This window comes from Lacerta agilis, chromosome 4 (assembly GCF_009819535.1).
Source record: "Lacerta agilis isolate rLacAgi1 chromosome 4, rLacAgi1.pri, whole genome shotgun sequence".
Lineage (NCBI taxonomy): Eukaryota > Metazoa > Chordata > Lepidosauria > Squamata > Lacertidae > Lacerta > Lacerta agilis.
In genome coordinates this window covers 23,688,333-23,705,993 of record NC_046315.1, presented here as the reverse complement: position 1 = coordinate 23,705,993, position 17,661 = coordinate 23,688,333, and the positions used below count along the sequence as shown (strand labels likewise).

Sequence of the window (17,661 nt, the reverse complement as noted above, 5' to 3'; positions counted from 1 at the left end):
ACTCTGGGGTTGTGGCGCTCATAGTTAAGCCATAAGCCACACTTCCTAAGCAACTTTTCCCTGCTCCATGTGGCTTGCTTATTCATATAATAATCCAGAGCTACCTTTTTAAACACCCTCCAATATTACTTGCATATTTTGTCCAATTCGCATGGATTGCTATATGGTGAGTTTTGGCCCTCCCTCAGTGTGTGAGATGGGAAGTCATGTGTGACTTCAGTCCATCAGTCTCCATTTTTCATGTTTCCCAATTGTGTTATCCCTCTGCAGGCAATGTACACATTTGCATGTGTATTAAATGCAAAATACAGTAATACCTCAGCAAACGTCCGCCTCATCTAGCATCCGTTCTGGAGAACGTCCGTGGCAAACCCGGAAGTACAGGAACGGGTTACTTCTGGGTTTGCTGCTCACGCATGCGCAGAAGCACAAACCGCTCCACATGCGTGCACAGACGTGGTGCTTTGCCCTGCGTCCTTTTTGGCTAGAGGCCGGGGCTCAGGAACAGATCCTGGTTGCAAAACAAGGTGCGACTGTACTGTTATTGTGATATCCACGAGTAAAGGAAATGAAAAACCAATGCACAAAGAATAGGTTCTGTGCATTTTAACTGAAAACATGTTCCCTTCTTTTAAAAACCATGTAGTTTAATGTTTCTCGTAGGTATAAGTTCAATGCCAGACTGAATGTTTTGAAGAGAGTCAGATCAGCTTAAGGATCCCTGGCCCTTCATGAATCATGCTAGTGCTCAAGTTTCTCTGGAAACCCTTCAAAGACCCGATTGTGGTAATTCTCTGTATTTATTTAGTACTAAGGGAAAGGCACCCTGTACCTGCTCAGGGTCACATTATTCTTTACAAATTTCAGGAATCAGTCTTGGTACTGATATAAGGTCCATGACTGTTAACAATGAATGCTGTGCTCTCAATAGGGACACTAAATACAGATACCTTTTTATAGGGTGGGACTTCCACTTTTACAATGGGGTTCTCCCTCTCCCTTTTCTCTCCACATGCCCCTGAAATTGACTTGGGTCAGGAGAACCCCTGGAACAGCACATAGGGAGGGAAAGGAGGGGATCATTCCACCTGGCAAGACAAAATGCTTGCCCTGTTGGAACTGGAGGAGTGCTATAGTGAAATATTACCATAGTTCTTATTTTGAAAAAACAAACAAACTTACATTCTGTGTTCCTACTGAGTGACTGCTGTACAGAAAAGAGATTTTATGTCATATATAAAAAGTTTAGCAACATCAACTTTAGAATATTATTACAATTTATAAGGCTGTTTTTTAAGTCAAGGTAGAATAGGTGGGGAAAGAAGAGAATAAAATAAGCTTGCTTGGGCCAATATTACATTTTCTTGGAATGGTGGTGACAACTCTACTGTATTCCAGAGTCCTATTTAACAACAGCCATCACACAGCAGTTCTCTTCATCTCAGAGACTATTTGTCTTCTCTTTCATTCAATAGGGCTAAGGGGTGGAAGAAACCGGAGTTCAATGAGATTGTGGATGAAGGACACTGCTTCATGTCCCAAAGCAAAACTACTTAAGCTTATTGGATGTGAATTACTCATTTTTTCTCACTTATTTAGAAGTGATCTATCAACCCACACCCACCAAGCTTAACACAAACCTAATTGTGCAGCAACAGCTTTCAATGGATTGTTTTCTAGGGCTGGAATCAGGGACTAGCACTGCTGAAGCCCACACTCCAACAGAGCGCTGACAACCCCAGACCTCCACTACTCCTACACTTTGCTATTGCTACCTAGTCATCTGTCTCCTCCTAAGCAAGCATACAGTGACAGGAGCAAAGAGGAAGAGAAGCAACCTCTGCTCACCTTGTTTTTTCCCCTCTAGGCAACTGCAGGCACATTTAATACATGGACCATTCAGGGCAACTTGCCTGGTCTCACCCCACCCCCCCACCCTCGAAAAATCCCCACAAACAAAAGCCAAAGCCAGCACTGACTGCTTCCAAACTTCAATTCTATGAAACATAATCAAGCATAAACAAGATCCTGAATCATAGCCAAGAAAGGAAATTAGTTTCAGTACAGTACTGAATTGTGAATAACTAAGAGCAACTGGAAGAAAATATGAAAACAGCCTTTTAAAATGAAATTATTATATAAGATTGAAAATGTAGATTATAACTGCCACTTTTTAAAAAAGGGGCATACAAAAATAAATACGACACAACTGCATTCTTAAGCTGACAAAGGCATACATGTTTATCCACATGTAATAAATGCAGCACTGTAAACCATATGAGAGGTAACAAAATTATTTATATCAACTTGAGTTGGAATTTATTTAGGTGCTGTAACTATAAAGAATTTGTCCAGTCACCCATGAGCCAGACACAGCTTGAACATGGTTCTCAACAAACCTTACTTTTGAGTTCAACAACTCCTAAAAGAAGTATGATTTCCATTTTAGGATCCATTTAACCATATGCTTGAATATGCCTGTTACAAACTATATTATTTTCTAAAACCGATTATGAAAACTAAACAAACAAAAAACAAACGGGGGGGGGGGGGATTCAGCACTTAACCTAATGTCACCCAATTATTCACTAACAGTGTCAGTCTGGCTCCAACCCCTGATTATTTTAAAGTGTAGCTATGATGCTAAAAAGTAAACTTACAATATATGGGACAGACAGAGTAAGACTTAAAATTAAACAAGAAACATTTAACTGCTACCAGTTTTATACGTATTCTCCTTGAAGCTAGACCAAAAATGCAAATTAGTGACATTTTATGGTGGAGGACATTGTTCTGCCATGTTGTGCTCCAAGATCAAGCACCTGCTTTGAAAGATTTCCAAGTACCTGGGGAAATTGGTGTTAATATTCAAACAATCTAAATAACTTACATATACTCCTGGCCAAGAACAAACACTGCCTTCTCTTAGGGCAGAACATGATTTGCTACATTCAGTGGCACTTGTATGCAGTATTATGCAGTAAATACTGAAAATAAAAGAGTTCTAGATTATGACCAAACTTACTGACAGCATCCTGAATACCGTCAATTTAATTAACCTGTTTCAACATGTATCAGTGCCTACACAACATGAACAATTTTCTTAAGAAATTAATAGAATGCTTTGGTTCTCCAGTTTTCAGTCTGACCAGTCATTTTCATCACATTCCGAATCATCTTCTGAATCGCTGTACTCCACAGCAATGCGCCTGGAAAGAATTGTGGCCACATCATTTCCAACAGGTTCACGCTTAGCTTCTTGTTCACGCTGCTCTTGTACTTTTTTCAACTGGATTCCTGAAGAAAGCAATGAGACAAATTATCACACTGTTATTTTCATGGGTAAAGTTTTTTCTTTTCTTTTTAAAGCAAGAGTAAGCTTACAAGTACAGTACACAGGACTTAAAAATTAACGAAAATACATTAGGGTTTAAAACACAATGAGAATTCACAGGAATAAGGAATTCCAAGGGTTCATATGCTCTTGGTGATTGTTTTGGCTTTTCCACAGGCCTCTGTACTTTTCAATGGAAATGACAACTTCATCTATCATGTAAAAGAGTCGTTCTTCCCCAAGAGAAAAAGAGGCAATTCAAATACCTCTCATGTTACCAGAGGCTATTAATTTATTTTGATCTGCTGTTTTCTTATTTATTTTTCAGGTTTTAAAATTTTACAATCAATTATCCAACCACCAACATAAAAGGAGAATTCCAAAGAATCTCCTGAATTTCCCTCCTCCCCTTTGTGGGTACTTTTATTATCCTTTCCTCCTGCATCTTTTCCATTAATCCAAATCTTTTCCATCTCTATTATATCCAAAACTCAACACTGAATTATAAGTGTTATTCCAATCCTACTATTGATTTTAGTTGTTTACAACGGTTTTTAAGGTAAATTATGTATTTTCCCCATTCCTTATTGAAATTTTGGTCTTCCTGGTTTCTGATTCTTCCGGTCATTTTTGCCAATTCGGCATAGTCTATCAACTTAATCTGCCATTCTTCTCTGGTGGGGAGCCAACTAGTTTTTTCCCCTATAGGTATGTATATACACATGAACACACACATATATTGTATAGATGCATGGAAGTATGTGTCTCCATCTGTTTGCCCAAAAACAAAATCAAATACTTCATTGTGGTGGATTACTGTATATCAGGAGAATAGAAAGCATTGGACCCAACAGCAATAATTTGACTGCCCTTAATTAGCTTTCAAGATGCAACACTGTACTTATGAAAACGGAACGGCTTATGCAAAGTTATGGAAAACCCAAACACTGGTCTGTTTAAGCCTGACCATTCTTAATCACCCTTACCCATCCGAATAGCAGCCAGAAGATCACTTCGAGCATCACTGATGGGTGATTGTGTGGGCTCATGCCGCTTTGCCTCAGCCAGTGCAGGTGCATGCATCGGAGAGGATGAGAGAGAGGATCCTGCAGCAGGAGGGCCTGGAGGGGGAGGAGGCGGGCCTGGAGGAGGGGGAGCTGTAACAACAAGCCCAGTAGAAGGAGGATGAAGAGCAGCAGAATATATAGATCCAGTCACTAGTCCAGGATGGGAAGGTAGCACAGGGATTTGGAGAGGACTAACAAAAGCGGTCTGTGCAGAAGGAATCATGGGTGGAGGGGGAGGCGGCGGGGGTCCTGAAGGATTGTAATAATCCACCATCTGAGCTGCAAGCATCCTATATATAAAATAGAACACAATATTTGTTAACTGGTATATGAGCTAGCAAATTTGCAGTGTGCACCCAGTAGCATACGCTTCATTTGGTAATGAATCTGACTGCGTAAAAAAAATACTGGGTTACATCGCATTGATTTTCTTCACTTTTTCTGGCAACTCAAAACTTTTCCAGTTGCCTCTTACTGAGCACACAACACGCATAGCACACATCTCTCTGTTTCGATATCAACACCAAGTTTCCCCACATCCATTTTTACCTTGGTTTAAATACAGCACTGGGAAGCAGTAAAGGGTCCTTACCTAGTTTCCTGGAGTATTTTCTCTAAGCATGTGAGCCTCAAGTACTGTAGCAACCTAATCATACAACAATACAGCTTAAGTATATCCCCCACTGAACATTAACCATAGTTAAAACCTCTTATTTCCACTCTTTTTGTCTATGTGCCCCATCCCTTCCCCCTACGTTGTTGCTTATTGTACCGTATATACTCGAGTATAAGTCAACCCAAATATAAGCCGAGGCACCTAATTTCCCTACAAAAATGTGGGAAAGCTTATTGACTCAAGTATAAGCCGGTTCACCTTTGCCACTGTGGTAGAGGAGGAACGAGCAGCCCAAAGCAGCCCTTTGGGCTGCTCCTTCCTCTTCCTCCTTTGCTGCTGTGGAGCTCACCCCGTCGCAGGGTTTCGAACCGCCATTCTTCTGATCAGCAAGCCCTAGGGCTCTGTGGTTTAACTGACAGCGCAATGTTCCCCTGTGTTATACAGAGACGGCTGTGATCCTGTCCTGTTTAAGCAGGAGCCAGGGAAAGTGAGCACCTGTGGGGTTTTAATACTTCCTTAACTGATAGGCTTTCTGTCTTCTGGGGTCTAAAGTTTGCATTTATGTGAGCAGTTCAGGAATGGAACAAGCTGCCTGGGGAGAGTAAAGAACCACCGTTCTTGCACACTTCTTAAGGAATGGTTGACTTGAGTATAAGCCGAGGGCAGCTTTTAAAGCACAAAAAGTGTGCTGAAAAACTAGGCTTATACTCAAGTATATACGGTAAGCCTGAGGACAGGGACTGTCTTGTTAATTGATCTCATGTAAGCTGCTTTGGGAGCCTTTCAGCTGAAAAGAAAGGTAAACACATTTTAAATAAATAACAAAAGGAATTTTTTACCCATAATCAGCTGGTACCAATGACACAGTCCCTAGGGATCCATCTACGGCTTGGGGTGGGGGTGGAGGTGGTTGTTGAGGTCTGTTTAAGGTAGCATGCCGCACTGTTGTAGAAGGTGGCCTAAATTCATGCTCAAGGCCCTGGTTTGCAAGCATGTACTGAGCTCCATCTCCTGCTCCATATGAAGGCATCATTGGCTGCTGATGGAGGGAATGATTTGGAGTAGCAGGATATGAATAGCTGGTAACATCTGAGGCATGAGATCTAAAATACAAGTGGAGATAATACAGAAATTAGGAGGAAATGCATTAGTTTCACTGTCTTTGCAAAGAACCTTCTACAGCCACAAAGTGCAGCTTATATTCACAGAATCTGAATTTTCAAATTCATCGATTTTTCCTAATACACAGAAACCGTAAACTTGCAGGGTATGCATTCTCTCACATACAAGGCGATATTAGTTCTATGAGAGAAGTGATAGAGAAGTACTATTACCAAGCAAAGCAAAAGATAAAAGCAAAACTAGAAGCTGGGACCAAGAGAATATTTTCATTTATCAAAAACAACCCAACTCCAATACCTTAATATTTTATAAGTTGCTTTTTTTGCAAATAATTACAACTGGATTAAAGAGGCAGAGAAAAAAGAACTATTAGTGGAACATAGAACTTATAAAGATACTAACTCTGTAGAGCTTATCAGTTAAGGCCAACAGACAATTTATTTGTATGCCTGAGCTGCAAAAAGCTGCATTAGTAAAGACAAATTGTGTCATATAGTAATTTGGTTTTAAAAGGTATCAGTAAAACAGATGCTCATCATCTTTTTCAGACAGGAAGCTAGGCAAGCAACAAAGCACCAGAGGTTTGAGTAAAACAAAATGACAAACCCTTTGGGCATCTTGGCCTCTTTTGTGCTTCCTGCCTGCTCTTGTTTCTTTGTATCACTTATGAACTCAATGCCCATTTTCCTTCTCTCCCACTCTTCTCTTCTTGTCCTTACTTTCCTCACATTAATTTGCTGGTGCCGGCTTGGATTCAGCTTGTGTCTCTCTTTCTGAATCACAATGGGCATAGCATAAATGCATTGTAAATAGGACTCCCCAATTCGGAAACATCAGAATTTCAAATTCCAATAGTTACATAAAATTGCTATGTTTGCTTATCATTTTTTATGCATATATAAGCAGTGCATCAAAATTATAACAAGAAGCGCATTTGTGTAGGCTAGTTTTGAATGTAACACTTGCATTTACAATACTCCTATTACAATTCATTCACAAGGCAATTTTTCATGCTACAAAAAAGGAGTAAAAAAAAAAAGTACATGTCAGTCAAGGAAACAAAATGACTGGAGTAAGTGAATTAATCCAGTTAACAGAGTTGACAGAATATGATTCCCCATGGTTCAAGAGGAGTAGAATTTCAACAAGTGACTGGGAATCACAGAAATGCTTTCCTCTCTATTAAGTTGGAGAACAGTTTTATCTCAGGAAAGAAGTTATGTAGCATGAAAGAAGAGTATTTTCCTAGTGCAGACAAAACATCCTGAATAGCATTATAGAAATATTATACAGAAGTAATTCTCTTTAAAACATGGCTTTCTATGTAAGTCAGCTTTTGGACTCTTCTTGCTTTAACAGCCTGGACTTTAAAAATAACTACAAGATGACGTAAACAAGCCATAATAGATGTTAGTGGAATTGTGAAATGTTGTTAGGCAGTCTGCATTATTTGCTGTGGGTTGTTCCTTCTTTCCAATTAAATTAATTTGGAGAACAAACATGAAAACAAAAATGTCTCTAGAGACCGCTTGGCCAATCAACTTGAATGTTCCACTTTCCTTGAGCACAGACCTCCCACTTAGCACAAAGAATTACAACACAGAGAGAGAATACCAGTGGTAAATACTGTTGTGCACACTAGGAATATGTTTCTGTTTAAAACCATTTAAAAAAAATATTGCTTCTGGTTCTGCAGCTCCTCTCTGAATACCAACTGTATGAACAGTGAACTTTATTCAATTAGCAAAATCTAATACGAAGCCGGTATATTGCCTTGCATGTGAAGAACCATTGCTTCCTTTGTACTTCACAAAAGTTTAGAATATGTTTTTTCTTAAAATCAGTAAAATCATTAAACTGAAAAAAATATCCATGTGCTAAGTTGCCTATAGCAGTACAATATGCCAATCTAGAACAGAAACACAAACATACATGCAATGCGGTTGTGTAGTAACAAGTAACAGATTTAAGTCACACTGGCCTTTCAAATAATTTTGAAAATGCATGTTGTAACATTAATTGAATGTTTCATTGCAATTCTACAGTTAAGCTTATTAAGAATATAAGGATGCTAAGCATATCTGAATGTATAATACAACAAAAAGGTTTGTTGTAAACAGACCTAGTATCAGGGGACAGAGATCCCTCGGATGATGCTCCATGGTATATATTTTGAGACAACCTGTTGTCTGGTCTAAGCTCTTTGTCATATGCCATCATATTCCATTCCTGGCGCCTGTTCCTTGCTTTTCTAACCTTTTTCACCTCGCGAGTTGTGCCATCTATACGCTTTTGCTCCTAATGTTACAGAACAAGAAAGCAAGGCATGCAAAAGGAAGAGACAAGGAAGGAAAGAAAGAGCAAGTTAAATGCTGTTAAGAGAATGAAAATAAGTAGATATATAGGTGAGCCAAGCAAATTATAGTGGAGCCATATTCTAAAGATCTCATAGGTTATCCATCTGACAAGGTATCAGCTGTGCAGTAATATACATAGCAAACACACACATTAAGTTTACGTATTAGTGTTTTTTTCACAACTGTAAAATGGTATAGTTTGCAAAGCCTGCTTTAAACAATACCATACTAAGTTGTAGTTTCTATAGAGCTACTATAATCTTAGTGTTCAGACAAGCAAATAAAAAGTTTCACAGTGCATCACAGCAAGTGGCATGGAAATATTTTCCCATCAGAGTCCAGGGGTATGTGAAGATACACCAACAAACAAGTTGGTGTGTTTTTTCTTGCACTGGAGTAAACTTGGCCTCCCTTCAACACCACATGTACCTTTTCTGAAATCAACTGATTTCCTCTTTTAAGCAGTTACCTTGCAGCAGACAGCTGCCTGGTATTCATCCTTGTAAATGGAAAAAGCTCAGTACTTATACTGTCCTGCCAAACAAATACCAAATCAGGTTTCATGCACATGGAAGGATAATGGATCACAACACAAATGACTCATTAGAGTATATTAAAATCACTGATAAAAATACAGTCGTACCTTGGATTTCAAACGCCTTGGGTCCCAAACAAATTGGCTCCCGAATGATTGAAACCCGGAAGTGAGTGTTCCGGTTTTTGAACGTTCTTTTGGAAACCAAACATCTGACGGGGCTTCCACGGCTTCTGATTGGCTGCAGGAGCTTCCTGCAGCCAATCAGAAGCTGTGCTTTGGTTTCTGAATGTTTTGGAAGTCGACTGGACTTCCGGAACGGATTCCGTTCGACTTCCAAGGTGCGACTGTAAATGCATTTGGGGAGAATGATTAGATTAATTGATTTTCAATTATGAAAGAAAAATTGCAATGAAATCATAAAAATATATTCTTTAGTCTAACAGTTACTAAGAAGCATAAAGCATGTCTCTTCACCTTTTCTTTTCCTGTATAGTTGTAGGCACCTAGGACAGCAAAGGCTATCTATTCCTGATATACCTGTTTTCTAGGCTGATTTCAGATCCAAAACTGCCTTGGTCACCTTGTCAATGACCTAAGCTAAATGAAGACTGAGGAAGGATGATTCAATTGTCCTGGGTCTTCTAGCAATCGTTGATACCAGTGACCAATGCATTCTGCCTGGTTGTTGTTTTTTTTGTTGTTGTTTTTTGGAGTGTTTGGAGTGTTTGGAGGGAGCTTATTGCAGTGCTTTTGCTTATAACTGAAACATTTATTCTGTTGCAAACTCTTAAATTACAGTCATCATATTTTATGCAGATGGGAAGACAGCCGAGGTTAGTGATAACAGCAACAGGCAAGCCCATTTAAGACCATCTGTTCACAGAGGGAGGATAAGGTATGCTACAGTAGCCCTTTTATTGGAATTAAAACCTCAACATTCTTAGGCAAAGTCAAACTGAAAATAGGCATTTTACATACTTAAGAAAAACTCAACCTTGTTAGCACACATGTTATATTGCTCTCCCATCCCCACTTCACATATCCTCACCAAATCAGTCTTGCCAACAAATACACCTAGTATCTCCCTTACCATATAAATCACTGGCTTTCCCTCACCAAGCAAATAATCACCCAAGTCTCCTGGTCACAGAATGTGGTGCTTTGCTGTATTTCAGAAGGAGTAGTAAACAAAAAAGCCTTCTTCTCTTAGTGATGTTCTTATTTACTTTTGTACATTACCTAGTCAGACAGGTGGTCTGGGAGTTCCAGTATGACCATAGCCACACAGAAATGCCAGTACATTTTCTATTTAAAAATAGCTGATTTATTGCTTAGTGACATTCTTCAGGGATTTAATTTGTATGTACTCACATTGACAGCAATGAACACCATTCCTAAAACTGCTCCATTATATACTCTTCCATGACATACCTTAGGTGAAGCAGTTGGACATATTCCCAGAATAAGAAGAATAAAGTCAGTTTGCATTTTAGAGTGGAAGCAATCTAATGAAAACCATCAAAAGCTCAAAGAACTTTATGAAACAAGTTTATAATCATATAATCTATTTTTCAAAAATATTTTTTTCTGAAACTAGCTGGCTATTCTACCAATGTCTTCATAGGAATTTTTTAAGAGAAGAAATTAAGACACACATATAAGATTGAAATATAAAAGTATGGAATAATCTTGCTAGCTTTCCAGTCATTTGTATGTCAAGAAAAACATTTAAACAATGAACCATTTTTATTCCAAAATGTGGCTGGTAAACCATGTGCATACATTTTAAAATGTGCCCGTTTACCTTTTGGCGTCTTTTCTCTTTTCGTTTGTCTTCTGTATCTTGCAACATTTTTTCTTTCCATAGGTCAAAGAAATAAGAGGGATCAGTATAGAACTTCAGCCCATCCTTTTTATCATCTCTGTGAACAAAATGAACATTATTGTTTAAAGCAGACTTAGAGACCCAAGCAAGTATTCTAGCGTACTCATGACTGTGCAGATAACCTAGCAGGAAAGGTTCCAATGGTGCCAATGTACTGCATAGGGTGCCATTTCCAGACAGAAGACCTACCTCCCAATGAAATGGAACAGTTCTGTTTCAAGTAGCCAGCCAGCTACTTTGCCAACTGAACTGCCATGAATAAGCACCCAGGTTCTGCTGACTCAAATGATACAATGAGGTGCTTACTTAAGAACAGGCCCAATACTTATTACATTTGCTTGGATAAAACAGTTTATCACAGGGAGTAGACCTACACTTTAATGAGAAGCTGGCTTTCCTGCAACCAAACCCGTAAGTGCAGCACCCATTGGCCACTTCACTCAGGGCCTGGTGCAAACTTCCTCTGGTTGTGCCAAGGTATCAATTGGGAAAACCCAGTATGAATGGGTGTTTGAGGTTAAGTTGAAAATGGCAAGAAGCAATGTTCAAACAATTATTTAAAATTTAGAAGTATATTATGTTAAAATCAGCAAGCTAAAAACAAACAAACCCATGCAGACAGATTTTGAGATTCTAGCATATTTACTCTGAGAGGTGCCTTAGATAAGCATCTTTGCACGTAAAAATATTTTTTTTAAAAACTCAAGCACTAGAGAGATACTTTAACTTGAAGATATGCTGCCTTTCAGCATACTGTGGGCTAAATTTACTCATTCTGACTTTCTTAGGCAGCCTTATAGAAGTCAATTGAACTATCTTTGGGTTACTGATATGGAGCCTTAGAATCATAGAAGAGTTGAAAGGGACCACAAGGATCATCTAGTCCAACCCTCGGCAGTGCAGGAATCTATTGCCCATGTGGGGCTGAACCCAGGACCCTGAGATTAAGCGTCTCATGCTCTACCAACTGAGCTCTACCTCAGGGCTGTTGTCTATATCAGACTCCAAAGAAAAGCTAACTGGGCAATATTCAGTAGTCTGAATCTAGTATTGATCACATCATTACTAGTGCAGGCCTATTTATTCATTTCTAGTTACTGTACCTGTATGAAGTAAGGATATTCAACGGAGGTGGTTTGTCACTCCGATTATAAATATCAGCTACAGGATTGGGGATGCTGTTCTTTGAAACCACCTGCTGGTCCTGTATTGTAGAACTTTTGAATGCTTTTTTCATGTTGATGTCCTGTAATGACACTGTTGATAAAAAGAACAAAATTAGTAGACAGAACTAAATTGAGAAAAAGCTAACCACAATATCCAGGAGTAAGGCAAATCAAAATATTGAACACACTTGATAAGAGGAAGGAGTAAGGAGCAAAATTGATTGAATTCTTGTTACTATATAGAATACAAAACATGCCCTTCACACAATTTGTGGGTGCAAGATTCTTAAAAAGTCAGACATGGTAATATTTCCCCAACAAGATTGTGTAAGTAAAAATATTTGTCCCCCAAAGCCACAAGATTATGTATGACATAACAAGGCTGTATATAGAGTAACTTAGTATGCACATTATGTGGTATGTTAAACAGCATAAACATGTGCCTTGCATATCATGAAGAAAAACTGATCTGCCCAGTGACAACCTGCTCTTGTTTTCGAACTAAGTTCTGAAAAATTAGTCTTCAGGTAAATGACCTTTGCCTAGCATCCATACATGTGAGGAAAAAGCCAAGCAGAAAACCTTAATTTCACAGTTGCTTCCCTAACGGATATAAATACATACTGCAAAATGCATGTGAGCTGCACAACTAGTGTTTTGGGTTATTTGGTTGCAAACAGTTGTATTTTATTTATCACAGAAATCAGTTCAAATTGTGTATCCATAGGACATAAGTACCTTTAACCTCAACTGTAAGTTGTTGTTATAACACCAACCTGACATCAAACTTTTGGAGCAGATTTGGAAATATAAAAACTGTTTTGGGCAACAAAATACCCTTTTCACAGAAGAAAACTGGTCTTGTTCAGAACAACTCCTACCCCAGCTGAAAATAAAGCAGGCAACATACAGTATATTCTGGCGTATAAGACTACTTTTTAATCCAGGAAAATCATCTCAAAAGTTGGGGGTCGTCTTATACGCCGGGTGGAAAATCTGTGGTCGAGTATATCTCAAACTCTATATTTTAACTGGGAAAATTGGGGGTCGTCTTATACGCCCAGTCGTCTTATACGCCGGTATATACGGTACCTATGCCACTCCAAAAAAAGAGACAAAAAAAATGCAACACTGTCCACAAAATAGGCAACCTCTCCCAAAAAAACCCTCAATTCTTTTACAAATTTGGGAGGGGCAGAAACCCTGGAAGGTGTCACATTAGGGACCCCATGGACACTACATTTGTGGACCTATATTGTAACATAATATGCTACCTGGCTTAAAATGCAACACACACCAGCTTTTAATTACAAAATATATCAATCAATGAAACCAGCTTCAAATAAATGCATTATACTTCTGCATATTTGATTAGAATGTGTATTCAACACTAGATTTACAAATTATGCAATCTATTATTTAAGCTTTTTAAAGGGTTATATTGCCTATGAATCAATTTTCAGAAGCAGAATGTGAAAGTAAGGCTTCTAAATTTCATTTCTATGCAGCTTCTGCCAACAATCCAAAGAGCATATGTAGCTTCTGTAACTGCCGTCCTAGACAAATGACAAAACTTCTGCTCCTGTAAATGTCTTCAGTTGTCTAGAATGACATCCTCAATGAACACAACTAGGCATTCCTTTTGTAAGTATACACAAGCAAGCAAAGATATAAGCAGTCATTCTGTATTCAGTGAAGTATTAGAACTTCAGATGTTGCATTAAGACTGAAGACACTGATGAAAACAGGAACATAGGAAGTTGCCTTATACCAAGTCAGACCATTGGTCCTCAAGCTTAGTATTTTCTATACCAGTGTTTTTCAACCTTTTTTGGGCAAAGGCACACTTGTTTCATGAAAAAAATCACGAGGCACACCACCATTAGAAAATGTTAAATTTTTTTAACTCTGTGCCTATATTGACTATATATAAAGTAATTTTTCAATTTTTCCCGCGACACACTAGTGTGCCGTGGAACAGTGCTTGAAAAACACTGTTCTATACTGACTGGCAGCGGTTTTCCAGGAATTTAGCCAGGTGTCACTTTCAGACCCACCTAGACATGCTGAGGATTGAACTTGAGACCTGCATCCAAAGCTCATGCTCTACCACGGAGCTACAGTCCTTCTCAAAATATAATGTAGTCATAAACTAGCTACAATTATGGTCATAAATTAGTGCTTTGTTCCATAGGTAGTAGTGCTGCTGCTCTAACCCCTTTCATATCTCATCCTCAACACATTCATTTTATGCGAGGAGGGAATAGTATTATGCTGGTGGCCCCACACTCATCAATCACTACCATGCCCCATTGGCCTTGGATCCAACATGTGTAAGCGCTTCTTGAGCTCTTTGTGTGGAAGTTGTAGGCACAGTCAGTGGTGGAATCCCATTCCCTCCAACATACAGCGAGTGAACACATAGAAATAAGTTATGAAAGGAATTACCAAAGGTACCTGAAATTGCAATTGTGAGGCAGTGGCTCTACATGACAAGCTTAAGAAGAGTCTGCTGGATCAGGCCAATGGCCCATCTTGTCCAGCATCCTGTTCTCACAGCAGCCAACCAAATGCTTGTATGAAACCCACAAGCAGGACCTGAGCACGAGAGTATTCTCCCCTTCTGTGGTTTCCAGCAACTGGTATTCAGAGGCATGCTGCCTCTGTCCATGGAGACTCTAGCAATTGATACTGATACACAATTTATCTCCATGACACAGCCACTGAATCTTGAGAAGTAACCCAGGCCCAATAAAATCAAAGGGCTGTATCAGCACACAACAGTGTAGACTGCATCCAGTGTTCTAACAATCCGGTTATAAAATACAAAAAGATCAGTTTTCTTGGACAACAGTTTATCCTACAGTGGTGATATGTATCTATTACTCTTCTGGAATAAGAGGTTTGAGATGGGCATTGCTCATGTTCATCTATCTACTGCAAATTAATAATACATGAAACATACTCAAGCAATAGATCCAATTAAAAGTAGGACTCCTGCAAAGAGAGATAAGGGCATGAACTTCTAGTGGCAAATATTAAGTGGTTCTAAAGTATTTTCCTCTTCTTCCCCCTTTTTCCCCTGCAAACCACCACAGATTCTCCCCTCTCAAAGCTGCTACCTTAAAAAAAAACCACCAAGATGAAATATCACTCAATACCAACTCCAAATGAAAAAGTAGTGATTGCTGTGGAATTAATTACTGTGCTCTTGTCAATATCACTTCTGGCTCAATGCTCAAATACAATTACCTACCTTCTTCCACAGTTGAATCCAGCTGGGTGACTTTGACAGCAAGGCGGTCAATTCTGTCTTGAAGGGAATTTGCCCTGATGTAGAAGTTGTTGGCCTCATTAAACAACTCACCAAATATGTCTTCAGCATGTTTGCCTATAGAGAAAGAAGACAACATCTCCCCAGGTGTTTTAATCACCACGACCCACACTATGCACATGTATTTGCACACAGAAACAGTACAAAGTTTCTTCAGAGAGTTTTCACTATGCTTCTGGTGCTTTATGCAAGTTGACAAGCACAGAATTCCCACATTTATCCAATGTGACTGAAAACTGCTCTTTTCAGACACAATCCTACACACAGGAATGCAACACACCATCAGAGCAGGTATAAGCAGGGCCAGCCCAACAGCTTTTGCTGCCTGGGGTAAAGGACAAGTTACCATTCCCCAATTGAATCTTACTTCAGCACTGGCAACAGTATAGTGTCCTCTCCTTGCAGTGAACCTGAGAGCAGCAGACTAGTTTAGGGGGTATATTACAGGTCTGTGATATCCCACAGAGAGGAATGGCCCAGGAGCAACAGGCGGTTGCTACCCTCAGTAAATGAATATTATAAACGTAATTCCATATACTAGAAGGACACATCCTGAAGTTGAGGCTCCAGTACTTTGGCCACCTCATGAGAAGGGAAGACTCCCTGGAAAAGACCCTGATGTTGGGAAAGATGGAGGGCACAAGGAGAAGGGGACGACATAGGATGAGATGGTTGGACAGTGTTCACGAAGCTACTAACATGAGTTTGGCCAAACTGCGGGAGGCAGTGGAGGATAGGCATGCCTGGCGTGCTCTGGTCCATGGGGTCACGAAGAGTCGGACACGACTGAACGACTGAACAACAACAACAACAATTCCATATACTACATATGGCATGTGTAATGAATTAATGGCTTCTCTTTGCCTAATGGTTGGGCCAGTGCTGGCTCCAAATCTTTAGATACCCAAAGGAAACAAGCATTTGGGAAGAGGGGGTGGATCCACATGGCCAAAGCTTCAAAAATCCATAAAAGACTGCTCTACACTCCATAGCCTTAGAACAGGTACAAAGGAAGGTAAAAGAAAGAGGGAAACACTGGACACAAGGCCATATAGGATATGAAGTCAAGGTGGCAGGGCATTGATTTTACTTATTTTGATTATTCACATGCAAAGGTGCTGAGACTGCTAAACCCAAAGCCATTATGCCACTTAAACCAGCTTCAAAATTGTGTATACTCTTCAAGTTTCCCATAAAAAGAGAAAAAAAAACATATTTTAAAAGCCATCCAGTTACTTACTTAGGCTGCTTAGCTGGCGTATGATAGCAGCAAGAGTACTATTGGTTACACATTCTAATTCACTAGTAATTCCCTCAGGCAGAGCTCCTCTGCAGAGGTGTCGAGGTTCAATGTTCCTTTTGACTAACGGCATGATTCAGTGTCTGCCAAAACAAAAGAATAAAACATTAGTCTCACCCCACCACCATACTCCCCAAAACATTTTTTATAAAGGGCAGCAGCTGTCATTGCAGTATGAGAAGAATACAGCATGGCTTGAATACTCATGGTGTTTGAATACTATTACCAGGCAGGGAAGAAAAAGGGATGGCTCAGTCCTGCAGCCACAAGGCCTTGTTTCGGGGTCTTTCACTGAGTTCTGCTGGTGTCCAGCCCATTTGACAGGCAGAATGGATGCCTCTGCTCAATCTAACATAACCACCACCTAGGTGTTTGGGATTGCTGCCTATCACTAAATTCTCAGGAGAAAGCCCAAGACAAATATAAACCACTATCATTCCTCTGAAGACAAATACTAGACTAGAAACAAAGATTCTCATAGCAAATAAGTCCCTAAATATTTTTTAAATATGTTTTGTAAATTAAGTATTGGATAGGACATGTGCAGGAGTTGTCCTACTTCCTTTTCAATGTATTTACCTTTCATTTATTAAGAAAGCAACAGCAGAAAGTGTTAAAATAAAAGCCAATGGATTTTGTCATACCTAAACAGAACCTCCAGGTTTAGAGTCAGTTGCTGGGAAGAAGTAACAAGGCAGAACCATTGCTTTTATAAGCCCTGCTAGTGGGCTTCCCAGAAGCATCTGGCTGGTCACTGTGGAAAACAGATGTGGGACTAGATTGAATGCTTTTGAAGTTCTCTTCTGTTTGATATTAGACAGCTTTTGTCTATTGTTTCTTTGGTGCCTGCAGAAGACTTTCCTTTTCCAACAAGACTTTTAAGGAAAGATCTTTTAAGTCTGCATCTGTATTGGAATTGTTCAAGATGTTTTAATTGTTTTA

General features: G+C 39.4%; 1 protein-coding gene across 3 annotated transcripts in view; it reads right to left on the bottom strand.

The window, feature by feature from the left end:
• Positions 1–2,706: 2,706 nt before the first annotated feature.
• Positions 2,707–17,661, bottom strand: part of WASF3 (WASP family member 3) — a 29,051-nt gene continuing 14,096 nt past the window's right edge. For 2 of the 3 annotated variants that reach the window (XM_033146364.1, XM_033146363.1), the window contains exons 2-9: positions 16,660–16,802; positions 15,342–15,476; positions 12,023–12,176; positions 10,839–10,956; positions 8,262–8,437; positions 5,857–6,120; positions 4,321–4,691; positions 2,707–3,297 (exon numbers count right to left, since the gene is read on the bottom strand). In XM_033146364.1, the coding sequence (XP_033002255.1) occupies positions 3,140–3,297; positions 4,321–4,691; positions 5,857–6,120; positions 8,262–8,437; positions 10,839–10,956; positions 12,023–12,176; positions 15,342–15,476; positions 16,660–16,792 (1,509 nt within the window). In that variant the 5' untranslated portion in view covers positions 16,793–16,802 and the 3' untranslated portion in view covers positions 2,707–3,139. Of the gene's footprint in view, positions 3,298–4,320; positions 4,692–5,856; positions 6,121–6,745; positions 6,913–8,261; positions 8,438–10,838; positions 10,957–12,022; positions 12,177–15,341; positions 15,477–16,659; positions 16,803–17,661 lie in introns of all 3 variants that reach the window. The other variant, XM_033146365.1, reaches the window with a different exon arrangement.